Source organism: Peromyscus maniculatus, chromosome 10, assembly GCF_049852395.1.
Source record: "Peromyscus maniculatus bairdii isolate BWxNUB_F1_BW_parent chromosome 10, HU_Pman_BW_mat_3.1, whole genome shotgun sequence".
Classification (NCBI taxonomy): domain Eukaryota; kingdom Metazoa; phylum Chordata; class Mammalia; order Rodentia; family Cricetidae; genus Peromyscus; species Peromyscus maniculatus.
This window is the reverse complement of record NC_134861.1, coordinates 2,902,275-2,928,163: the sequence shown is the minus strand read 5'-3', so window position 1 is coordinate 2,928,163 and position 25,889 is coordinate 2,902,275. Positions and strand designations below refer to the sequence as shown.

At 50.9% G+C, this 25,889-nt stretch overlaps 1 protein-coding gene across 9 annotated transcripts in view; it reads left to right on the top strand.

Annotated features, from left to right (window-relative positions):
• The window catches only part of Afap1 (actin filament associated protein 1), a 122,443-nt gene extending 107,920 nt beyond the window's left edge, over positions 1-14,523 (top strand). For all 9 annotated transcript variants that reach the window (XM_076545716.1, XM_076545714.1, XM_016004032.3 and 6 more), the window contains 5 exons: positions 899-1,013; positions 4,982-5,146; positions 6,506-6,696; positions 8,050-8,214; positions 10,314-14,523. In XM_076545716.1, the coding sequence (XP_076401831.1) occupies positions 899-1,013; positions 4,982-5,146; positions 6,506-6,696; positions 8,050-8,214; positions 10,314-10,340 (663 nt within the window). In that variant the 3' untranslated portion in view covers positions 10,341-14,523. The remainder of the gene's footprint in view (positions 1-898; positions 1,014-4,981; positions 5,147-6,505; positions 6,697-8,049; positions 8,215-10,313) is intronic.
• Positions 14,524-25,889: the final 11,366 nt, after the last annotated feature.

Sequence of the window (25,889 nt, the reverse complement as noted above, 5' to 3'; positions counted from 1 at the left end):
TCAGAGAGCTCCTGGATGCCATCTTGTGCATGGCTGTGCAGTGCCATTAGGAGTCCTGTGGGAGGTGCCAGTGTCTTTACATTTTTTAAGTGAGCAAACAGAGGTTCAGGAAGTTTTGAAGGGCTGGCTCAGGGTTCCCTAAATGACAAGCCAGAACTGCAGCTAGATCTGTATGCAGCCCCACACTGCCTCGAACGGAAGGAGAGGCAGGCAGTGGGAGTTAGGGGGGAGAATGACAGGGCCTAGGTGTCAAGTTCCCTCTATATCGAGCTCACTGCCTGGCATACAGTGTCACCGGACAGATAAGGAGCTGTGGCTTGCAGAGTGAGCAGGAGACTGTTGAATTTTTTTTAAGCCTTTTTAAGGCTTTGTATATGTTTACGCTATTTCTGTATATGTATGTCTCTTGCATCCTTCCTCAGACCCATCAGTGGTCTGAAATGAGGTTATGTATCCCATTTTTGTATCACTCAGTTAAGGGCAAGAACCTCCCTACAGAGCCAGGCCCGTCTCCTAGAAGCAGCCCAGTAATGGGAAAATGACTTAGCTCTAGAAACACAGGTTCCCAGGCTCTCGGAGGTTGCTGCTGCATACCCATGCATGGTCACTCAGAGCCACTTTCTTATCAGCACTTGAGGTCCCGGCAGAAACATAGCATCCTTCCCATTGCAGACTTCCTGGTAGTCCTGGGTGTCCAGGCTTCAGTGCCGGAAGCTCCCAGCTGTCATAGGGACATCACAGAAGCCCATCAGCTGGAACCTGGGTTTGTTTCCTTTGCCCTTTACCCTTTGCCCGTGCTGATAGGCTGTGCTTAACATTCAAAGACTAAAAGACATAACTTCAGGCCAAAGGGTGCTGTTGTTTGATTAGTTTTAATTTTCTCTGTGTGTTTCAACAGTTGAAGAGCAAAAAACCTCCAGTGGCATCTAATGGGCTTCCTGGAAAGGGGAAGGCTCCAAGCAGCCAGCAGAAAAAGGTGGACTCTGCAGGTGGCGTGAAACGGACAGCATCAAGTGAGTTTCCCCTCTGGCTCTGTGCTTTCTGCTTTGGTACCGTTTGTCAGCTTGAGGCTGGCTGAGCCACTCCTGCAGGAGATGCTGCTGGGCTTGGGGTATGTTGGGAGCGGGGGCAATGTGCATCCTTCTTCCCCGACACACACCACTGCCTAGGATCTCTAACTCAGCCTCTGGGACTATTGCTTGGTTACTTGGTATGGCATTCAACCATGAGGCGCTGGGGCTTTGGTCCAGGAGACTCCAGTTTGTGTCCCTGGGATACCATTGACAAGTCACATCACCTGAGTGCAGCCCCTCATCTGTCAGATGTGCAAGCGGCCGACCACTGTGGTTGATATGGTGACAGTGGTACTGTTGGGCACTGAAAGCACAGCCCCTGAGTGCTCAAGGGCACAGGAGGCCTCGCTGCCTTCCTCCTCGAAGGCTCCTGTCACAGTCAGCAGCCAGCACCTTCCAGCCCTGCTGACCTCCGATAGCTGTGCTGTCAGGGTAGGTGCCACGCACCCCATTATGCAAGTGAGGGAAGCACCCGGGTAGAACACGACAGCCAGAGGTCTCACAGCAGGCCAGCCACTGAGCTAGAACACGGGCCAGGCCTTCGGACTTGAGAGCCAACTGTGCAGACCAAACAGAGGGAGACATAGCCCGCCCGCCCGGGATTGAGCAGCTCTCCTTCATCTGCAGCTAAATTTGGGTGTGCTAGCTTCTTGAGTTTGTGTTTGCCCTGCCCTCATGCTTTGGGTGATCCGCCCTTCAGCCAGCCAGTCGGCCGGTGGGATGTATTCCTTCAGGACATTCCACTTGTGGCTGAGGATGTAGTGAGAAGATCATGCCAGCTCTAAAAGCAGGCCAAGGGGCTGCAAGGGGCCCTGCTGGTCCTGGAGCTCCTCCATCAGCGGAGCTGAGCAGGGAAGTGTCCATGCCACATCATGACAAGCCACCGTCACTTGGGATTTCTACCTGAGCATTCCAGTCTGCAGCCATGCAGTTGGTAGACCCGCCTCTGTGACAGTGTAGATAAGCTAGCTACCTTCGCCTGGGGTCCTCCACACCTACCTGGTGCAGGAGGGGAGAGGCCTCAGACCTGCACATGCTGGCTTCTGTTTTAGAGTCAGCGTGCACAAGGCTGCAGAAAGGCTGTCTTTTTCCATAGTCAAAGCATGGATGAGCCTTGGGACTTCAGCAACACTTGACTGCTTCAGCCCCAGGGAACCCTGTGCATTCTTGACAGGAGTTTGTCTATGCCTCTGCTTTCAAACCTGCATTTCAAATAGGCAGGTCAGGGGCCTGTCAGGCTGCCTCCTGATTGTCACTGACTTCCCTTGGCCCTCTCTCTGTAATTTCATTCCCTGATGCCTTGGGTGTGTTTACACCCTTGTTCTTAGTGCTGTTCATTCAGGGAGGTGCCGGAGCCAGAGGGATGAGTCGGCCTAAAATGCCTTGTTAAGCAAGATCTGAATCCCACGTGGGCTCCTTCAGCCAGGCATTTCTCTGCAGCCCTCTGCTCGCTTTATTTTATGGATGATTTATCCCAGTATCTGGTGGGACCTTCTGTAGGGAATGTTTTATTAACTTTGGTGACATCTAATGGAAACAAAAGAGAAAAATAATTGCATCCTGTGCTTTTGCAGAGTTCAGCCAATTGCATTACAGTTGTATAGAGTTTATTGCGTGGGGACCCAATGGGGGGGAAATTTATAAGCTGTCATCTGTAGGTTTGTTGGGGGGCATATTGGTGTAGACAGTGGAGTTTGTACGGTTTGACATGGAATTTTCTGGAAGTGCTTTGGCTTCACAAGACGGGGTGGTTAGCCTTGGGCTGAAGATCTGGCAATGTCAGTCTATGGGGATCTTTTTGGTGAGGGGGGTAATGCTGAATGGACATAGAAAATTCACAAATCTTCATGAATATGGCACATTATGGAAGAAGTGATGGTGGGCAGGTACTGCATGAGCAAGCCTCTGATGAGCCAGTCATCTCTGGTTGTCATGGGGGCTACCTGTGAGTGTCTACTCCATCCCAGGCATCTTAGCACACAGTTATCTGTGTTAGGGACATGCATCTACTTTCAAAGACTCACACAACAGCCCTTGTCCTCCCATGGCTTCTACTTCGAAACAGACTGACATGACAGAGGGGCAGGTGGGGCACCCTTGGAGCTGGAAGTGATACAGGACGGAAGCCTCACAGCGGGGTCTGGCCAGTCACGTTAGGCTCTCCAGCCCCTCGGCATCTTTTCCAGAGAGGTTTTTCCTAAATTCCCAGCTGGCTGCTTTAAGTTCCTGCTGTGACTTCCCCATAACAACACACTGTAGCCTTAAACTGCAGGCCAGACTGAAGAGACTGTGGGACCTGGATTCAACACTGTGAACTGATATACGGGCAGCCAGGATGCTGGGTCCCACCCCCACCCCCACCCCGAAGTTTTTACTTATTCACTTATTCATTGTTCATTCATTCATTAAATGTAACAGCTATTTATAGAGGGCTCATTTGGAGAGTTACTTTAAGTGCTTTGTAAATATTAATTGAATTCTTACAGCTGCCTATGAATGAGCTGCTCTTATCCCCATTTCACAGGAGGAGAAACTGGGGCACAGGTTTGTTCTAGGTCACAGGGTTCCAAGATTGTCCTCTACATAGTAGGTCTCCAAGCACCACACACTGCCTTTCTGACTTTTCATTCAGTGGAGAAGCTCTCCCTATCTGCTTCTTCTAGACCAGAATCTCAGGCCAAGGAGATGTCTTCCCTCCAGCCAGGGTGAGGTGTTCTTGTAAGAACAGAAGTGGGGGTGAGGAGAGGCTTTGCACATAGAGAGGACTACATAAACTCCAGAAGGTTCGTGGTTGTTGTCCTATTTTACTTTCTGCGTGTGTTTGCCTATGTGTATATCTGTGCACCCTGTGTGTGCCTGGCGACCAAGGAGGGCAGAAGAGGGTGTTGGACCCCCTGGAACTGGAGTGACAGATAATTGTGAGCTGCCATGTGGGTGCTGAGACTCGAATTCTGGTTCTCTAGAAGAGCAGCCGGTGTTCTTAACCACTGAGCCATCCCTCCAGCCCCAATGGAGGTTGTTGTTGATGGTAACAGATACACTGCTCTAGCTTCCTTTTTTCTGCTGTAACAAATACCCCAACAAGCCGGGCGGTGGTGGCGCACGCCTTTAATCCCAGCACTCGGGAGGCAGAGCCAGGTGGATCTCTGTGAGTTCGAGGCCAGCCTGGGCTACCAAGTGAGTTCCAGGAAAGGCGCAAAGCTACACAGAGAAAAAAAAAAAAAAGACAATGAACAAATACCCCAACAAAAGCAGTTTAGGGAAGACAGAGTTCATTTGGCTCACAGGTTACAGGTTGTAGGTTACAGTGCGTTACTGCGGGAAAGGCAGGCAGGGACTTAGAGCGGCCAGTCACTTCACATCCACAGTCAAACACGGAGAGAATAGATACATGGCCACCTGCTTTGATAGCTAGTACCTAGCCAGCTTTCTCTGCTCTTACACATCCTAGGGCCCAGCTCATGTGCCACCCACCCTGAGGGTGTGTCTTCCCACCTCAGTTAATAACCAAGATACTCCCTCACAGACACGGCTTTAGATCAAGCTGATCCAGACAATACCTCATTAAGATGCTCTCCCCAGATGACTCTAGATTGTATCTATCGGTTGGACGGTTCAAACTGTCCAGGTCACTGCCTGCCCGGGGTGCAGAATCTTCACTCTGACCCTTAGTGGCAATCATCTGAAAGCTGAGGGGAGGAGCCCTGAAGGGATCCCCCAGTATTCCTTTCCATTTGTAAACGTGCAGATCGTAGTGTCAGAGGATGTGAGGCAGGTAGGCCCCAAGCCTCCCTTTCCCCGCAGGACCAGCCCGGAGCAGCTCTGCGGTATACTGAAGAGCCGCTGAGCCGCAGGCCTTAGCAGCCTGACCTCTCTGGTCGTGCTGACTCTCGGTGCTCCTTATGCAGATGCTGACCAGTACAAGTACGGCAAGAACCGGGTGGAAGCAGACGCCAAGCTGTTACAGTCCAAAGAGGAGGAGCTGCTGAAGAGGAAAGAGGCCCTGCGGAACAGGCTGGCGCAGCTCCGGAAGGAGAGGAAGGACCTGAGGGCCGCCATCGAAGTGAATGCAGGTGTGGGGGCTTGGCTCTGATAGCCCGGGTACCTGTGTCCCCTGGAGTTCTAGAGTCATTCAACTCACCTCCAGACCTGTGAGCTGCAAGGTGGCGTGGCTCCTGGGGTGCTGGCCTTGTGGGGAGCCCAGGGCAGCACAGGGTTGGTTGAGGCGTGAGTGCCACCATAGGCAAGGGCTGTGACCTGACCCCAGCAACTTCAACCTCAGCTGCTAAGAGCCAAGAAGGTTGGCAGGGTTTGTTCCTTGTCTGAGGTAACTCTGTGGGGCTTCTGTGAAGGAAGGCAGCCCCCAGGGCTGAGAGGTTTTCTCAGGGCTCTGCCTGGGAAGAAGCAGCTCTCTATTCTTAGGAAGGCCTGGGGAGAGCAAGGCTGCACCCGGGTTTGGGGACCAGGGGAAAAGACTGTGTTAATGATCCTGAAAGAGGGACAGTGAGCAAGGAACAGCTGTCAGGGCAGCCGTGTCTGGAGATGAGTGGTACCCAGGCCCAGGCTGTGCCTTCCTCCTGCCAGACCTCCCAATCTGGGATGGGAACTGACATCTCCCCCTGATCCTGGCTATCACCCTCAGGGGCACAGCTGACTTTTTCGATTTTTAGCTTCTGTCAGCTGAGAAGGGGAGATGTGCAGTGGATAGGGAAGGCCGGGGGGGGGGGGGGGGGGAAGGGCGCTGGCTTCCAGGAGGCTTCAATGGTGTATATGCCCATCATAGTTAACCAGAACTGAACTCTGTCTGAATTACGGGAAGTGATTTTGGGAGCAGCGAGCAGGAAGGGGGGTGCAGGTGGGCCCGTTAGGATAGTCTGTGGGAGCGGGTTGGGCAGGGTGTCAGTATCAGGGGGCCTGGGAGAGATGGGAAGCCGAGTCTGTGACATGGAGGGAGCGTGGATTGACCAGCTGCTCTACCTGCCTGTGTCAAGGCACGGGACAGATGCTAAAGGGTTACAGCATGGTCCCTCAGAGGCCAGGCTCCCTGTGTCCTGTGGTTTGGCCACCTCACTGACTCGGTTTCCTTCTCTGCCCATCTCTGTACATTTCCTGCCCGTGTTGGTCATCGCGCCAAATTTCAAATAAGTAAGTTAACTGACAAGCTCTAGAGAAACGCATGCCAAGTCCTACAGAGACATGGACCATGTTGTTGCTGCTGTTGTTGTTGCTGCTGTTGTTTTTTAAACCACAGCAGCTTATACAATAGCCCACATGAAACTGGTAGAATCTGAGAGCTCCCAGTCAGGGGCCCCGTTGGACACCGTGCCTTTTCAGTGAGTGTCGTGAGGCCCCTCAGGCTTGTGGGCGAGACCTGGCAGAACTCAGCTCTGTCAGCCGGTCTGTGAGATGACCATGTGTCCCTGGGATTTTAGGCAGGAAGCCCCAGGCGGCCCTGGAGGACAAACTGAAGAGGCTGGAGGAAGAGTGTAAGCAGAGGGAGGCGGAGCGGGTCAGCCTCGAGCTGGAGCTGACGGAGGTCAAGGAGAGCCTGAAGAAGGCCTTGGCCGGTGGCGTCACCCTAGGACTGGCCATCGAGCCCAGGTCGGGGACATCGAGTCCACAGGTAAGTGTCCTGAAAGCACAACCCAGGGAAGTGCCCCGTGGACTCTCAGGCAGCTCGCTCACTGCCGTGAGTGATATCAGACTAATGTTTCTACTGTGCCCTGGTGTGTGGAAACAATGGCCTCTCTTATGTTCACAGAGTATTTAAAGGCAGTACTGAATCCATGTCTCTCCTCTGCATGGTCAGATCTGACTCGATGCCAGCTTGTTAGGCAGAAACTCACCCCCCGGAGCACTCCCTGACAGTGCTACCAGGTCTCTAGAAGCTTCTGTGACAGTAACAGTCTGTGCCCCCAAATCTGGCATGAGGACATCAACCTGTCATGTCTGAGCCCTAACCTTCAGTCATGGCTCCTCATCCTCACCTGACTCAGCTGCTGGGACTTGCTGTTGTCCCCAACTGTCCCCTGGCCAGGAGTAAGCATGGCCTTCAGAGGCTCAGGCCTGTGTGGCCATGCTCTACGGCCTGCTGCGTTCCTGAGGGTCCTGTCTCTGCACTGTGGCTGTCATCACCTCCTGGCATTGGTGGCAGCACTCTGTGTAACTGTAACAGGCCGCTTCCTCAGCAGAGCAGCTTGTTGGGGAGGTGCTTCTGTCGCAGACAGCTTACTGCCTGGCCACCCCCAGAGACACCCTCTTGCACCAGCAACCAACACCCACCCAGAGCCAATGCTGCCTCTGATGTCCAAGGGAAGATCCATGCTATCAAAACATTGAGCCGGGAGTGCCCTAGTCAGGAGCCCTCCCAGGAGTTCTGGGCTGACATCCTGCACATCCCAAGTGTGGTTCGGTGCTCTGTGTTATTGATGATAACGTGGTCTCCACAGTGCCGTGCTTTCCCAAAGGACGGTTTGCGATCCTATGTAGAAGAGCCAGCAAGCCAAAGTCAGGCCCAAGGCAGCTGAAGAGATAAGTTGTTTCATTTTAAGCTTTCCAGAAATTTCTCTCCATCATGTGCAAAGGGAGAGTGGTCACAGACCCTCAGTGCCACTTGGGGGCCACTCATTGTCCCTGGTCACCAAGCTAGTGCCGTCTGGTACTGGCAGCTTCTACTACCAGGCCTGAGCCTTTCAGAAGCAGGCAGCTCCAGGAGACATTTGCAAACCTAGGAAGCACCCTATGGACGAACAGGCGAGAGGCGATGAGGGTAGGAGCGGGGCCCCGAGTCCCGCCTCTGGGCCGCAGCTTTTCTTTCTTAGATGCACTGTCTAAAGGTGCTCAGGCACTGGCTGTGGTGGTCCTCCCTAGTTTTGCCCATTTCCAAATCAATTTCTTCTTAACCAGACTGTTTTTCCCTGAGAAATGCCAGTGGCCGAGAACCACCCCTCACGCAGCGCTCTCCTCTCCTTAACAGTCTCCTGTGTTTCGACATCGGACTCTGGAAAATTCTCCCATCTCCAGCTGTGATACAAGTGATGCTGAGGGGCCCCTGCCCGTGAACAGTGCAGCCGTCCTGAAGAAGAGCCAGCCATCCTCGGGCAGCTCACCTTGCCGTGGGCACGTGCTGCAGAAGGCCAAGGTGAGTCTCCTGGCAGAGCCGGGTACTCGCGCGCAAAGTGAACCCCACTGCACTTGGCACTCAGCCTCTTCCAGCTCCCACACATGCCCTTAGGGACTGGGGTTCAAAGACAACCACCAAACCGGAAACTCCGTCAGGTCACCTCTCAAGTGGACAGACTGCATTCCCTTGGGCTTGCCCTCCTTTGGGCAGCACAGATTAGGCTGAGTGACTGAGTGACCACAACATTCTTCCTAGCTGTGATCCACATCCATGCTGTGATTCTCCAAAGAAGAAAGAAAAAAAAAAAGCCAGAAAGGCATTTTTCTCTCCAGGCTGTCCCCAACACCCTGGCCATCAGCCCAGGGTCCCTCCTCTCCTGCAGTCATGGAGAGGAGCCACCAACAACCTTTGCCATGATTCAGTCCTAGGGATTCTCAAAGCATAATTTCCAGATAACCAAAGCCAGCACTTCTCATCCATAGTGACAGAAGCAGCTGTAGGTTGAACTGAGCTGCCCTGGGCATGGGACCTGAGTCTAGATGGTGCCCCTCTGTTCTGAGATGGAGGAGGCTGAGCATGCATCCTGCACTGTCTCAAGTCCTCATAGTGCTGGCACTATGTCTCACTCAGCAGTCCAAGCCCCTTTCTCAGGAGCTGGAAGCACATTGCTTTCAGCAGGACAGAGTGCATGGAGGGCAAGGACTACGCTATGTTCTTCGGGTATCCTGGGATGGTGATAGGCAGTGTGCTTGCCCAGCCTCTCAGTGTGTGTGCTTCCCCAGAAAGCATGCTTTCTAGAAGGCTCCATGGCTAGTTGGCGAAGAAGGTTACTGAGCTGACATTCCAGTGGCTTCCCTGAGCCTCCATGAGGCCTTAGTCTATAGCCAGCTTCTGCTTTGCAGAGGACCATTTTGCCTGAGCCGTGTTAGAATGAAGCTGTGTGATCCCCCTCCCAGTTTCTTTGCCATCAGAGAAGAGGGGGGAGAAGCCATGCCGCGAAGGTAAAAGGAAGCCTGTGACTGCCAGTGTGAGACACAGCCACCTCCAGACAGTTCCCCTGCAGCACAGGAGGGGGGTAGCTGCTTCTGGCCCAGCTGGAGCCAGCACACAGACAGGAGGTGCCAAGGCTCTTGTCACTGCAGCTGGCCTGACACAGCCTCAAGAGTGGCCTTGAGCAGGATGGCCCTAGTGTCAGAGGGGCCCCCCTGGACATGAGGTGGGGTTGGGGACATACTGACTAGATTGGAATGCCTCTTGACATTTTTAGAATCAAAAGTTCAAGTGTAATTAGTGGCTGATGGCACCACACTGGCAGAAATAAGAACCCTAATGGAGTTGTTGGCAGAAACAAACACACAAAGGTGACGGAGGGGCCATGGGCCACCACAGGCTTGCTTGGTGGCTTGACTCTGAAAAGGAGCATGCCTGGCCACATTCCCCATCTCAGCCTCCCCAGATACTACCATGGTGGCTGAGAATAGGTGCTGAGAGGACCATGTCTGAGAGCAGCATTCAGGGCCTGCCGCCACCCCTGGGAGTGTCCCCTCCACCCACCCATCCATCCATCCATCCATCCATCCATCCATCCACCCGTCCATCCACACTTTCCAACGTTCACGTTCTTGTAAAATAAGCAGAGCCAACCTGACCTAGTGAACATTTCCAAGTGTGTGCCTCGTTAGCGTCTGCCTCCAGAACCTCAGCTTCCTAGACTGTCCCTGACACACCAACACCACCTTCTTCCCTTGCCCCTGTACCCACCATACTTGAACTTGACTGCCTTGGGCTAACTATGTGGTTGTATGTGGCCCTTACTTACATGATATCCCGGAGATCATGATGTTCCAGGGGTCAGCACTCTCTTCCTTGTTCAGCCTGATGAGTGTCCCATGTCTGGAGGCCACATTGACCTTTTTGCCCCTGTCGGGTATTTGGATTGTGTTTATCCCTGACGGGCCCCACAGAAGTGGATGCACTTGATAATTCCTTTGTTCAGGGGAAGCCTGCGTTCTGTTGTCTGTGGCTGAGCCCTCCCGCAGGGTAGGGCCATGGTGGCTTACGGAAGTCTGTGGTAGCCGGGATCAAACGGCCTGCATTCACACGCGTTTCTTCTCCAGGAGTGGGAGCTGAAGAATGGGACCTAGAGGGAGGCCAGCCGCACCCAGACAGAGACTGCGTCCTGCCACCAGCCTCAAGTGTGACATGTGCGCCTCCCAAAGTGGCCTGAGCATGACTTCAGAAGTCTGGACTGAGTCTGACGCTGACCCTTGGCCAGCTTGCGTGCACGCTCTCTACTGTATGACGGTGCCCTTTAGAAAAGTTTACTTTAAGACTTTGGTGTCCAAATTTACTTTAAAAAAAAAAAAACACAGAAACAAAAGGGGTCAACAAGTTGTTCTGAAGCACCCTCTGGCAGATGGGGCAGTCATCTGAGGACAGGTTCTGAGGACACCTCAACCCCAGCTTGCAGCCCATGGACCATGTGCCCTTGTGAGATGGAGTGGCCCAAGCCTTCCCCATGTGCAGCCAGAGCTGCGCACACACACCGTTTGCCAGAGAGTCCTGCTCTGTGGCAGCATGAACTCCTTGTGTCTCTGCAGCACTCCCCCACCCCTGCCCCCGCCCCCAGCCCCGCCCCCGCCCCCAGCCTGCCCCCCTGTCACTGGAGGTGAAGCCATGAGGAATAGTGCTGTGAAGCGATTTTTAAGGTTTGATTTGGTTTTGGGGTAGACATTTTGTCACCAGGATGGAAAAGTTGTCATTCTTCTTACTAGTGTTTGTTTGTTCTCTTTTAAAGAAAACACCCCCCTTTATCATGCTATGAATAGATGTTAGGGACTTTTCAGAGACCCTGTTTCCCATTTTCTGATGTATTTTGAGAGGCAGCACAGAGCTTTTGATCCTTGGCTAGCAGTTGTCCTTCCCCCTGACCTGAGACCCCAGCCTCCCCTGCTGCTGGGCAGGAGCTCCTCAGCCCAGGAGACATATGGTCACCATCTACCTGTGGATCTAATCATCGAGGCCAGAGCTTTCTTTGGAAACAGAGCAGGTTCGAGAACCTATAGTCAAGCCTGGACCATCTTGGAACAGAGATGAATCTTTCCAGAGCACCTCCCTCCAGTTTATAGTTGAAGCTGTGGATCAGAGGTGCACTCCCATGCCAGGGTTCTGATTGTGGGGGCCTCCCCTGCCTGCCTCTGTGCACGGTTTCTTGGATAGTTCAGATGGTCAATATGTGCAGCCTATAGATCATGGGTGGGGCTATCCTCTATCCTGGGGGTCTGAGAGTCAAACTGGCTTTTTTGGGCTTCCAAGGCACTGTCCAGACCTTTCCATCATGGGGTGCTGCAGGCAGTGAGGAGGAGTTACCATCTCTGCAGACTAGTTCAGGGCAAGTTATACACAGGCAATGGGCTTGTTCCCTAGACTGAGAACCTGCTGGTGCTATCCTGGAGGCAAGCCTTCCCACCATAGCCCAGAACGTCCTTAGCACACACAGGAGGAGAGTTTTCCGGGCTCTCTGCCTTTTGGGCCTGTTCTCTGGGCAGCCTTCATGGTTAGGGTCAGTGCTCTGTGCTTCAGCCCCGCAGCAGCTGTTGGAGTCACCAAAGAGCAGCAAGGTGCTCACCAGTGGACAGGGACATCATGCCAGACGCCTGAAGCTGCTCAGCTGGAGGTCCTCCTCAGACTAGACCAGCGTAGAACCGCTTGCCAGCTCTCTCATGGTGCTTCACTCTAGTGCCTTCCTCCACAGGGCAGTGAGGATTCTTCACACCAGCACCTGTGTGTGCTAACTTCTGCCGGGAAGCTGTGTAGAGGACCAGGAGGAGGGATGCAGCCTGTCCACAGAGCAGCAACTGGGGGAGCCCCTTGGGTCATTACAGGAAGCTGTGACCATTTCGTGTGACATTGGTGCTCTAAAAGGAAAGAGAGTTTGACCTGCCATAGACATCTGCTGCCTGTGGATCTCAGAGTAGCGCTTTTGGCCACTCTGACGGCAGCCTGCTTTGCCAGGAAAGCTGTGCCAGGCTTTGATTGTTACCAAAACAAGGAGAACATGCCCAACTTAACAACCAGTTCTGGCCAGCATAGAGGGACGGCTGTAATGAAGCAGGGATATTAGTGGAGCATCATGTTTAGCAAATAAGCCTCAGATGAGTTTGTCCTGATGAAGACACAGTAGGCTCCAGGCTCCTGGTATTCACATCTTGTGCTAAGAAACCTAGGCTTATAATTCCCTCAGCCCTGATGGATCCTGTAAGTTCCACAGAGCCATATAAAGTAGGTCCCAGGGAAGGCAAGGATCTTGACACAGGGTTCTGCTGTCCTGTGTTCCCCTTCATGTTCTTAGATTTGGTCAGAAAGCTAGTTTAAAGCATTTGCTTCAAAATAAGTTATTTATTTGTAAATGTTCAATAAATATAGTTTTAATTTATGTATGTACATATTGGACACCCATGAGACATCCTGTCAGGATTCTCACAGTGTTCCCATTCTGTGATTCTCCCAAAGCCACAGGCATGACCCCAGCCATCAATGGCACAGGTTTGCTTTGTGTGGGACCAGGTGGGCAGAGGGCTGAGCCAGCCCCTTTCTCTGAGGTATTGGGTCGCTGGACCAGGGGAGGTTCCCCACCTTTGGGGGGCTCTCTTTGTCTGAGGCCACAGTGTTTCTTGGGGTCTACTTTTGTCACAAACTGGCAAGATGTCATCAGGTTTCACAGTCCCCTCCACTTTTCTGTCCGTTCACTAACTAACCCTTTGCATGCAAATCTCATGCTGGCCTGTGGGCTTCCTGTGGTCCCTGGATGGAGCACGGGTGTGAACCCTATCCGTCACATAGTCTCATGTACCAGTGTTTTTTCAAGGGTGAGCACGGGTCAGTCAGGTTATCCCAGGTGCCAGGAGGACCTGTGTGCGAGCTGGGATGGACCCACTGCACACAGAATCACCCAGAGTCCCTGCTGCTCCCCTGCCTCACATGTCAGTGTCTTGGCTCTTCCCTGTGCATGCCTTGGTCCCGGGTACTGCCTCACCCAGTGGTCCACCTCAGCTGTCCACTCACCTGTTTTTCACAAAGCCCACGCTGGTGGACTGGAGAACTGGCACTTTTAGAAAATCCACTTTGAAAAGCAATGTCCCAGGCCACCAAGGAAGGCTTCCACTGTCTGGGGACTGCAGTGCCCCGGTTAGAATTCACATGCAGACAGCAGCAGGAGTGTCCCAAACACAAGGGACAAGGCTGCCCTGCGGCTGACATCCACCCTGTGCTCTGGGAATACCTGAGCCAAGCAAGTGAGTCCTCCATTCACAGCCACCCTCACCAGCAGACAGGACACCCCCACGGTCCATTATATGGGTGTGGCAACATCAAAATGATTGACTATTGTCTTTCTCCTCCTCTTCCTTTTTCTAAAGTAATTTTAAACCAGAAACATTTCAAATCCATGCTATATTTTTAAAGTAATTGAATGTCTGGGTCCTGTCCCCACTGACTTACTCCTAACCACACCAGAGGCCAGGCTTCTACTGTGAAATGAACTGAAAATAACAATGAAACTCCTGTGCTGTCTGCACAGCTCAGCCCCAGGAAGAGGTTGAAGCAGGTGTGGCCACGTCACCGGCACGGGAAGCCCACCCCTTAGTTTTGAGGGAGACCCTTGGCCAGTAGCTGGGGACAATACTGGCTTTGGAAACCTCGGCTTCCCACACACCCTACTGGATCATCCTTTCAAATTGGGGTCTTCAATTCACAATTCTTAGGGACCAAAGGTGTTTCTAATATGATAATGTTTTTAATTGATTTTATAACAAAGGTTTACTTTGTCTCAACACTAGTTTTTACATTCTAGGTATTCCAAATGAATTGCTCGTGGCTCTAAGTTGTAAAATGTTCTCACGTTATGAATGTAATTATTTCCTTATTGTATTTTTTAAAAAAACTAAAGTCATATTTAAAATAATCTTGGAAAGACACAGGCAAAGAAAAGAGAAAGTTTTTTTTTAATTAACTATGTTGGTAGCCCATTTGAAATGACTGTAAATATATTTTGATTGTGCAGCTCAATGTATTTAATTCAGAAAGTAAAAATTTTTATGCAAAGAGACTTGCAATGAAAAACCCGAGTTTTCAGCCCATTTTCCCTGTTTTGTAGCCACTTCATCCAACTCTTCCGCTTTACAGACTGATTTTTCTACCGTTGTAACTGTCTATGTACCCATTGACTGGCGCCCCTTGGCGGAACTTGTTTGTGTATTTTAATAAAACTGTGCTGCGTGGCCCAGCCTCATGTCCTCCTGACGGTGGCTCGCAGTGCAGTCCAAGACATCTATCGTTGCTGGAGTCATCATTTCTGGGGGCATCAGAGGTCGCTGGGCAGGTGGGAGGGGAAGGACACCAAGGAAGGAGAAGGACAGCGTATACAAGAAATCTGTTATGGAGGACCCTTGGGCAGTCTTTGGAGTAGTTTGGGGCTGTGGACCTGAGTATTTAACTCAGTAGACACTGTCACTGCCTCCTTACTTCCTGTCTCTGTGCCAAGTGCTGGAAACAGAAAGGAATCCCCTGGATGCCTGCTCTCAGGGAGCCTACAGAACACAGATGTACTCTTCCGGTGGAGACTGCATGGAGATATGGGGAATCTTTAATGAGGATGAGGAGGCTAGCTTTCAATCCACTGGTAGAGTTTTGAGAGGTGTGGGGATTGTGTGAGCTAGCCAGTGGCATTTAGATGCGATAGCTGCTTGCCCCTGAACATAGGGCAAGGAGACAGGAGGTGAGAGGAGGGCTGGAGTGGGCTGTGGAGGATCGGGGGAAACCGTGATGGGTCCTGTCAAGTAGAGAGGAGTAGAGTGCCGTCAGGACTTCTCAGGGCTTCCCTGGGTTCATGCAAGCCGGTGGGTGGTTGGCTGATAGAGCAGGCATGGGAACCCACCCAGGGAGGTCCTGCCTCCTGCGGGGGCCGACACTGTGGAGGAGATGCCCAGTGGAGAGCAGCATGATGGTTGCAGACAGGAGCTAAGTCTAGGACCTACTTCTGGGCTTGACATCTGGATCAGGAGCCGCTGGGTCCGAGTAACTGGGGACTGTGGTGAGGGATGTGTTGGTGGTGTTCAGGGACATGCGCGAACTCAGAGGCCCATTCAAGCCACTCATGGCTAAGGTGTTGGGCATTGGGTAAATGAATCCCAGCCATTTATCACAGGTGATGGAGGTACTTACTGCATTGCATCTGGAGATGGAGCCCAGGCTCCAGGGCAGCAGTGAGGTCACAGAGACAGTCATTCATTCAGTCTAGGTGGATTTCTGGAGCTGTACCAGCTCCCACCCTCCCTTGTCCAAGGTTGGCCACTGAGTCCTAAGCACTGTCCAAGTGTCATTGAGCCTGTTTTCAAGTGATGCCTCAGGGTTTGGAGTCCTGGTGTGCTGCCGGAGAATGAAGGGACTCTTCGGTGTCATTTAAAACAGTGAGAGGATGACCGAGTGCTTGGCCACAGAGCCCGCCAGGGTGCTCCTGTTCTGGGTTATGGTCTGTAACCCAGTGGCATGGAGCCTATCAGAGATGGACATCAGGAGCCTCCACAGGAAGCAGAGGAAACATTTTCAGGTGTCTGTGACTCAGGAGCTTTGTGACAGAGACATCACTTTTCTGAGGCTGTTAAAAAACCGGCTCTCTCTTCACGTGAGAAGAGACCAGGCAGTCAAAAACTCAGGTGGGAGGCACAGCTGGGGTAAAGACTCAGTGAGAGGGGACAGGTGTGCGTTCCTCTTGAGCCGGAGGTGGGTGCTGTTCAGGAACGTGGAGGGCACCCCCACAAAGACCCTTCATAAACCTTCCCAAGAAGCACCAGAGCAGACTGGGGGCCTCCTTCCTGTGGTGCTAGCTTCCGCTCTGGGAGTCTGGCTGGCCTGCAGTGTGGCTCTCTTCAGGCCCATTCTGCCTCTAGAAATGCCAAGTGAACATTCATGTGCAGACTAACCAGAGCAGAGCCTGTGGCCTGCTGCCTCTAGGGGATGTTTGTCTCAGCATTCTGCCAGATGTGACTGCCGATTGCTACACACAAGACGTTCTGCTGATTGGGTCTCCAAGGAGCAAGTTAGGGGTTTAGGAAGACAGACCAACCCCAGTGCTGTGTCAGGAAAGATTGAAAAGGGAAATTAACCAGGCGGCAGTGGCGCATGCCTTTAATCCCAGCACCAGGCAGAGGCAGGTGATCTCTGTGAGTTAGAAGCCAGCCTGGTCGACAGAGTGAGTTCCAGGACAGGCTCCAAAGCTACACAGAGAGAAACCCTGTCTGGAAAAACAGAGAGAGAGAGAGAGAGAGAGAGAGAGAGAGAGAGAGAGACAGAGACAGAGACAGAGACAGAGGAGAGAAAGGAAATTAGAGGCTCAGGAAAACCACCCCCAAATCTACACCTATGAGGGAGGCTCATATCCCCTTTGCTACAAACCTCAGGCTTGCCTTAGCGTGTCTCTGGGCCAACATCCGATCACAGCCTGCAGGGGACCTGCAGAAGCGTATTCAGGGTCCTACCCACTACACACCCGTCCACAGCCTTGGGATCACAGTCTGTTCTTACAGTGGGTTTACAGGGTACACAAATGGTTGCCAGTGAGACCTGCTCCTCAACTGCTGGAGAGACCTCTAGAGGGGACATTGTTAGGCAGAGTCGACAGCAGATGACAAAGCCTGTGAGGTAGTTGGTGGGCCCAGCAAACCCCAGCCAGGCTGCAGCAGAGCCTTGATGAAGGTGGAGTCTCCTCTGAGAGCCTGGAGATGTATGCTTTCCTGTGCCCTCGGCTTCCTTCCCATGTTCCTGTAGATGCATCACTGAGTGCATGGTGCTCACAACCCTTCCTGCTCCCTGCTCTTCCCCAGTTGAATTCCCCTTGGCCAGCAAGAGAGGCCCTGTGGGTGCTTGCTTTCTGAACAGTCATTTATCCATTTTTTTCTTCTATCTTTAAAAACCAGTTTTTCACATTTTTTCTTTCCTTTATAAGCATGTCACCCTGGACAGAAACCCAGCCACACATACCTTCCCATCAGCACTCAGAGCTCAAGTGTCCCATCAACCCCGCTGTCCTGTTCTCAATCAACTCTTGACAGGACAACTTTAGGCTCCAGCCATGAGCCTCTACAGACTCACTTCAAGTTGACTTTGTGTAGCTTGTGCCTGAGGAGGGTCCAGAGGCTTCTGGAATCCTGCGTCCTGACACACTGGGAGAGGGAGCACTTAGCCCACACAGGCTGGAAACCCACAGTCCATTACCACAGCCCATCTCCTGCATGCTAGAACCAAAGCTGGGCCTCTCCAGCCTCTGCTTAACCCTGATCCTGCATGGTCGAGGCACACTATATCCAGGCAGCATCTCTGTTTGTCCCTGGCACCAAATGCAGAGATCCTTGATGGTACTTGTCTGTGGGTTCTCTGACTGTCTTGCCTTTATATTCCTTTATTTGGAAGCTACACTCCAGCTTCATAGCTGACAGGGAGTGCAGGAGACACCATAACATGAACTAAAAGGCTTCCGTGTTGGCCATGTGATCTACTCAAAACCTCTAGACTCCACGGAAGGAAGATATGGAGTCCAGAGACGTTGCAGCCTTTGGTAACCCAAGGACACGTACCCACCACTGCACCCAATCAGAAGACCATGGTTAGGATGGTCTCCACTCAGCTCTGTGGTCCAAACCTTTAGGTGTAGCCCAAAGCTTCTCTGTGTTTCGCCCTCTAGTTCCCAGTCCCCCAGCTGCTTGTAAAATAATTACTCAGAGGCTTATATTAACTACAGACTGTTTGGTCTATGGCTCAGGCTTCTTGCTAGCTAGCTAGCTAGCTCTTTCAACTTAATTCAACCTATTTCTATTAATCCATGTTTTGCCATGTGGCTTCGTGGTGTTACCTGTGTTCCATTACATCTTGTTCCCCGAATAGTGCTCAGGGTCTCTCCCTACTCTGCCTTCCTTCTCCCTCTGTCTTGGCTTGGATTTCCCACCTGGCTCTATCCTGCCTTACCATAGGTCAAAACAGCTTCTTTATTAACCAGTAGTAGCAGCACATATTCACAGTGTACTGCAAGACCATCCCACGGCATTTAGGGACCCTCTTCCCTTTTGTTGACTTTCTTATTTGCCCATGACCATTTTCCCCCTTTCCGAGATAATTTCATGTCTTCTCTCGCTTCCTCGTGTCCCCACCTCACACCTGCTGCTGCGTTGCCCTGTCCCGGGGCTGGGCACCTTATTGCTCTTTGGTTCCGCCCTTCTGCTCTGGGCTATACCACACTTGATCCCCATGGCCATGCTGTGCTCTGACTTCGAAGCTGGGTGCTGTCCTGTCTTAGCTCTTCCCAGGAGCACCACATGGGCCCACTAGGCAATGGTGGGCCAGCAATTATACCTCACTTCCACCCCGTCTATTCTCTGGAGCTCAGCTCCTGCCCACTACTCACTCACTCAGCTCCCCAGACAGTCCAGGCCATTCAGGCTTCAGGCCCCAAACTAGGCACCACGTGACATCTTTCTTCAGCCAGAAGTGAGTTCCACTGGCCTTGTCCTCACTGTGGCCACATGGCCCAGGCTCCTTGGGCTATGTATGGCTTCCTTTCCTAGCTTCCCCTATTGACCTTGAGTGACCTGAGGACCTGTGGGACCATTTCCCTTTCCTGACATCGTTCTTGACCAGGGCTCCCTCTCCCTTCTCACCTCTTACCTCTCCCGATACCACTAATGTATGAAATAAGTGTGAGGTGTGTAGAGAACACATCAGAGCATTGCAGTTACAGGAAGCACTGGGCCCCTGCCTTCCTTAGCTGGCAGCTGGTGCCTGCTTGCCTGGGCTCTCTCAATTTATTCTAGGGTTGACAAGTTATATGCAGCTATGTGATGGAGCAGAAATGAGGGGATCTTGGGACTCAGGGGGGATGGGGAGCTTGGGTAGGGATTATGCTAGACCATTGGAGACTGTCCCTCTCTGAAGAACTCAGCCAGTGATGAATTCAGGGGGAAGGGAAATGTGATCAGGAACACCAGAACCACCATTTTTCGCACTAAGTCTGTGCACTGGCCACTCTTGCCTTTTCTTGAGGCTGACCCACAACTTTGTAAGGTCATAAAATTAACTGCATCACTTTGACTACTTGGAGTCTCCAGTGCTCTTAATATGAAGTGAGGATCTGTTTCCCACGCTGGTCCCTGCTGTGTCCATGCCAAACAGACACCTGCTGTGGTTATGGGTGGTCTGAGCATTCCCAGATTTGGCTGGCACCACAACTCAGGGTCTCCCACTACTGTGAAGTGGCTTGCACATCTGCTCCAGGGTGACTGTCAGAATGGCCCATGGAGCTGTGGGATGTGCCTTGTGCTGGAGTTGATGCGTGGTCATGACTGAAGCTGTCATTATGGCTGGGTTGCCATTGCCCCATCACTGCCCTGCAGGCAGGCACAGCTCAATACTGCCTCCTGAGCCAAGATCTAGGAAGGTCATTAGCAGAGCTGAACATGTGGGCTGTCCTGACATCACCAGCAGGCTGCCAATGTTGCTGTCAGCTCAGTGATGAGCCAGCAAGTCCTGGACTTGGCCAAGTGCTGTGGGCATACTGGGTCTGTGCAGGCTGGACCAAAAAGCAAGTTGTAGAGGAAAGGGTTTATTTGACTTCTACTTTCACATTGCTATTCATCACTGAAGGAAGTCAGGACAGGAACTCAAGCAGGGTAGGAGCCTGGAAACAAGAGCGAATGCAGAGGCCACAGATGGGTGCTACTTACAGGCTTGCTTCACATGGCTTGCTCAGTCTGCTTTCTTATAGAACCCAGGACCACCAGCCCAGGGATGGCACCATCCACCATGGACTGGGCCCTCCCCCATTGATCACTAATTGAGAAAATGCTTTCCTTACTGCTGGATCCCATGGAGGCATTTCCTCAACTGAGACTCCTTCCTCTCTGATGATTTTAGCTTGTGTCAAGTTGACACACAAAACCAGCCAGTACACTCCCCCAGCCTGGGGTCACCTGCAAGGTCAGGGCTTTGGTCTCGTTGTCATCCTGGCCCTACTGTAGTCTGGCACCCAGGCAGAGGGGTAATTCAAGGTCAGTGGTGCCCTCAGCTTGGAGGACATTTTAAAGACTTTGATCTGGAAAACCCTCCTGTACTCTTTAGAAAAGAACATCTGTGACTCAGATAGACAGAGAGACAATGTACACACAAACATGTGTCCGGCCTCCATCTATCTTATTTCTACTCAAGTACCCAATGGGAGAACACATTGACCTGGCGCCACAACTTTAAGGGCTTTTGTGGTTGTGTGTGTGTGTGTGTGTGTGTGTGTGTGTGTGTGTGTGTGTGTGTGGTGTTGTATGGTGTGTTTGTAGTGTAGTGTGGCATGTAGTGATTTTGGTGTGGTGTGAGTGGTGTTGTATGTATGGCATGTGTCTTGTAGTGTGTATGGTGTGCCTGTTGTGTTTGGTATGGTGTGTGTGTGTTATGGAATGATGTGAATGTGATGCAGTATAAGTGTGTGTGTGTGTTGTGTTTGTGTGTGTTGCATTTTGATGTGTGGTGTTTGGTATGGTATGTATGTTGTAGTGTGGTGTGAGCATGTTGCAGTGTGTCTGTGTGTTGTGCTGTATGTATTGTATTTTGGTGTGTGGTATTTGGTGTGGTGGTGGTGGTGGTGGTGGTGGTGGTGGTGGTGGTGGTGTGTGTGTGGTGTGAGGTGTGTTGTGAACTGAGGCAAAGAAGGATTAGCCTGCTGGAGATGAGGGCTCCTTTCGGTCTTGATGCCTCTCTCTCTCTGAGTGCCTAGCACCCCAAAGTCTGCTTTTCTCCATTTTCTCTTCTCTCCTCCTGCTGGCTTTAGTTTCTGCCTCATTGTACCCTGGGTACGTGCTTATTTATGTCTTCACTTTCCAGGCACTATGATATAAACAGGCTGAGAAAAGAGAGCTTTCTGTATTCTCTAGAAGACAGGTAAATTGTTCTAGAGAATACAGAATAGAGAATACTCTGAGTGCTTATGATGCCTGCTTATAGATTATAAATTTGAGAAAGAGAGTCAAACACTTACTAAAAACTTTTTTGAATGATGGATCCTATACAGGCAAGATAAGACTAGCAATTCATTAGGGCCACAGGCTACTAAAGAGGCACATCCATGCGGACAGACAATCTGAACAGGCTTGCCAACTGCCATGGTCTTTAATAAGGAAGGAGAGAATACAGGTCCCTAAATCCATGTTGGTAAAATCTCCAGAGGACCCATGGAGAGTGAGACAGAGAAGAGCTGGGAGATGTTCCAATATATCTTCCTTTGTCTGTAGATGGATCAACAGCAGCAGATGCCCTTAGATATGCCCTTACCCTAAGAACTCTTCATTCCACTGGCCTTAAGAAAAGAACACCTGCTGTCCGGTATGCACACCTTTAATCCCACCACTTGGGAGACAGAAGCAGGTGGATCTCTGTGAGTTTGAGGCCAGCCTGGTCTACAAAGTGAGTTCCAAGACAGCCAGGGCTACATAGAGAAACCCTGTCTCAAAAAAGAAGAAGAAGAAGAAGAAGAAGAAGAAGAAGAAGAAGAAGAAGAAGAAGAAGAAGAAGAAGAAGGAAGAAGAAGAAGAAGAAGGAAGAAGAAGAAGAAGAAGAAGAAGAAGAAGAAGAAGAAGAAGAAGAAGAAGAAGAAGAAAGAAGAAGAAGAAAGAAGAAGAAAAGAAGAGGAGGAGGAGGGAGGAGGAGGGAAGAGGGAGGAGAGGAGGAGAAGGAGGAGGAAAGGAAGAAGAGGAGGAGGAGAAAAAGAAAAAGAAAAGGAAGAAGAAAAAGAAGTAGGAGGAGAGAAGAAGAAGGAGGAGGAGGAGGAGAAGAAGAAGAAGAAAAAGAAGAAGGAGGAGGAGGAGAGAAGAAGAAGGAGGAGGAGGAAGAGGAGGAGAAGAAGAAGAAGAAGAAGAAGAAGAAGAAGAAGAAGAAGAAGAAGAAGAAGAAGAAGAAGAAGAAGAAGAAAAGAGGAGGAGGAAAGAGGGAAGAGGGAGGAGAGGAGGAGAAGGAGGAGGAAAGGAAGAAGAGAAGGAGGAGAAGGAGAAAAAGAAAAGGAAGAAGAAAAAGAAGGAGTAGGAGGAGAAGAGAAGGAGAAGGAGAAGGAGAAGGAGAAGGAGAAGAAGGAGAAGGAGAAAGAAGAGAACACCTGATGTTTTTCTGTACACAGCCCGGTCTAAATATAAACTGGAGGGTGCAGCAGTGGCCTTTAGTGGGAAATATCAGTCAGAGGCAGGAAGTCCCCAGAGCTGTGAGCAGGTCCTGGCACAGACTGAGAGTTAGATGGACCAGGTTTTACTGGCTGAAGCCTGCTAGGCTGTTACCAGTTCCTGTTCTTCCTAAGTATTTCTGTTTCTGCCATGTGTTATCACAAAAGGAAGCAGCTTCAGGAAAAACCCCAGAGGTGACAGAGGGGTTCAGGGACAGCAGGGGTGCTGGAGGGTTAGGCTCTGGGGCTCTGAAGTTAGGCTGCTGAGCTCTGAGTATCTGGGGTGATTCTGGATCTTGTAGTTTGGAGAGAGAGCAGCGTCTAGCTCCACCACTGCTGTATTCCCAATGCTGCTTTACCTCAGGTACCATGCTCTTGGCCAGTCCCTGGGCTGGTCACTGTACCCAGGGGATCTGTGGTGAAGTGCGTCCTTTCAGATGTCCACTAATATGACCAATACCCATCCTGATGATCCTTGGGACTATGACCATATTTCCTCCTAATTAAATAATGGCTGCTCCTCCAGTGGTGGCTTTAGGCCTCTCCCTGTTGAGGATCCACCCTCTCTTTGGAGATGTAAAAGGGAAAGCGGACATCGATAGTCGGTTTCTGTTGAAATGGGCAGAGGAGATGACAAAGAGCAGACTCAGCTCGTGTCTGAAACCCTGCTGCCCATTGAAAAGGACCCATGAGCCGCACGTAACCTGTTTCAGCTGGGTGACACTAGCCTCGGGCCATGTCACAGGTGTGAAGCTTGCACACCCAGGAGTTATCTCCCCTATGGTCCCCAGCCTGCTCCTCTGGGGACCAGATATGAATGTGGTGGGCACCAGAGGTAAACCCGTGTGGGAGTGTCAACCCTGCCTGTCAGTTGTGGCTGATAATAGGCTTGGCTTGTGGAAGTTCTGAGGGAAACATTGACTATCAGGGCCATTTGTTTCTGTGATACTGAGTTTTTCTGGTTTTAACTCTGTGGCCCGGCTCTTTCCTCTCAGAACCAGAAGGTACACAATGCTAATTACTTCTCTGGGATTTCTGCAAATGACTGATACTTGAGGAATTTCTGAATTGGTAGATGGGTAGGTCCCAGAATAAGGCTCACAAATCTTGGTTTCTGGGCTCTCCCTAGTATATACCTATTGGTTAAAATATTAAGGCAACTCCACGTAGTTAAAAGGGAGGTTTATTTTGTGGGGTAACTTACAAATGAAGGGATAGGTTACAGGGTCTGGGAAAGGTGAAGCGCAGTCCAACGGTGTTCTTTGGAGAACTCTGCTTGGGCTACCTTCAGCATCCAGGATCCAGGAACCAAGAGAGCCGGCCCATCAGGTCTTCAGGCGTCCTCTCTTGGCTCTGCCTTGTAGGCGTGACAGTTACGGAAGGCTCAATGGGGGTGGCACAAAGCTGGATCGGCTACCCACTACATATACCCTTGACTATTTGTACAATGGGCTGGAGACTCCCTGCCATCTCTTTGCATTTGACTCTCTCTCCAGTTCTGTGAATGTGACTGACCACTAGAAATGTCTTCACAGTGGGTAATAGGATCAGCAGAACAGCTTCTCAGAGAGCATGAGAAGTTGGCTTTCTGTGCCCATAAAACTTGTGTGGTTTATGGTAAATCAAATGTTTTTGAGAACTGGTGGCATCAAATGTCTTGGATACCAATGAGGCTACAGGGACCTGGGTCCAAGTACCCATGGTCAGGGACAGGATGGCAGTATGTCCCTGTTGAAGACCAAAGGAAGAAACCAGGAGATGGCAGGGACTGAACCATCGGCAGATGTGGACTTCGGGCCAGCCTCCTCCCAGGACAGCCTGGACTACACTAGGGGCCCTCTGGTGACAGATTGGACTTGCCCATCCTGTGGACTAGAGCTTTTGGGTAGGGAGAGGGCAACCCTGACCCAGAACTTCTCTCTTTTCCAACTCATTGCAGGTGGGACAAGTTGGCTTCAAGATTCCTCCACAGTGGCCCCTGGCTACCTTCTCAAACCCTGAAAGAATTAGATTCCTAGACACTCGGGCAAGAAAACCTGAAAACTTTTGTCAGGAGGCACAGCCCCAACATCCTCTGAGATGTCTCCCTTGCGGGAGATGGTGGGAGAATTCCGACCCATCTATATTCACAGAGCCTTCTTGTTAGTGAAGAAGATAAAAGAGGGTGTTACAGGTCTCCGAGTAGTTGGTCACCCCAAGTCTAGCCAGGGACTTAAGTTAGACACTGAGAATAGTGAAGAGTTCTGCCAGCTTGAGCTTTCTTGATCACCAGTGCTCACTGCCCCAATCATGAGCTTATACAGTTTAAAGACTCGAAACTTTAGAGTCCAAAGAAAAGCTTGCCAATCCCTGTTCCCAATGCATGGCCCAATGGATGACATGCACCCGGACAAACCTATAAGGTTATAAGGCAGACATGTGCTTGGGTCCACCCAGTTGTCACTACATTCAACAGTGAGTCTCTTATCCAGTGTAAACCACTGGGTTCAGTTTTATAGAGGAACCAATGCCTTTGTGTTTACATTAACTTGCCATGGACTATTTGAGCTCACTGAAAGCTGGCTCTGGAGATGGACTCTGGTTTTCCCGCTTCAGACCCAAGCAGGTTTTATCTCAATGTTCTCCAAAACCACCTTCTCTGAGTCCAGACGGCCCTCCAACTATTTGACAGGGATAAAGGAGAGCCACAAACATCCAGAGTAAGGGCGTTGTGGCTATTATATGATATAAAACTATCTTTATCTACTACTTACACTCCTTCAAAAACAGAAGCATGGTTATGGTAGAACACTTTGTGTACTGTATGAAGACGGTCTTGTGTTTTCCATAAGGTTTACTGAGAACTTACCATGCCCCATTGTGGTAGTTTGAATGTAATTTCCCCCATAAGCTCATGGAGAGTGGTACTATTAGGAGGTGTGGCTTTGTTGGAGTAGGTATGGCCTTGTTGGAGTCACAGTTAGAGGCAGCCTTTAAGGTCTCATATATGATTAAGTCACTCTCAGTATCTCTAACCACTTCCTATTGCCTGGGGTCAAGATGTGAGAACTCTCAGCGGCTTCTCTGGCACCACATCTGCCTGCATGCTGCCTTGCTTCCTGCCTTGACTATAATGGACTAAACCTCTGAAGTGTAAGCCAAAGCCACCCTCATTAAATGCTTTCCTTTATAAGAGTTACTGTGGTCATGGTGTCTCTTTACAGAAATAGAAACCCTAACTAAGACATAAGATACCCATGGTTTAACAGTATGTACACAGGTAACATGAATTCATTACCTATGCAGTTTGGATTCTACTTTTTTTTTTTAAACTAAGGGGCTGTTATACAGCACTATCTTCCAAGCCAAATATGCCATGACAACTTATAAAGGATTGTCACAGATGGGCTTGTTGAGTGCTGGTCTGTAAAGTCCTTGCTTCTCTGGGTGCTTTTCCAGAGTAGGAAGGGAAGCA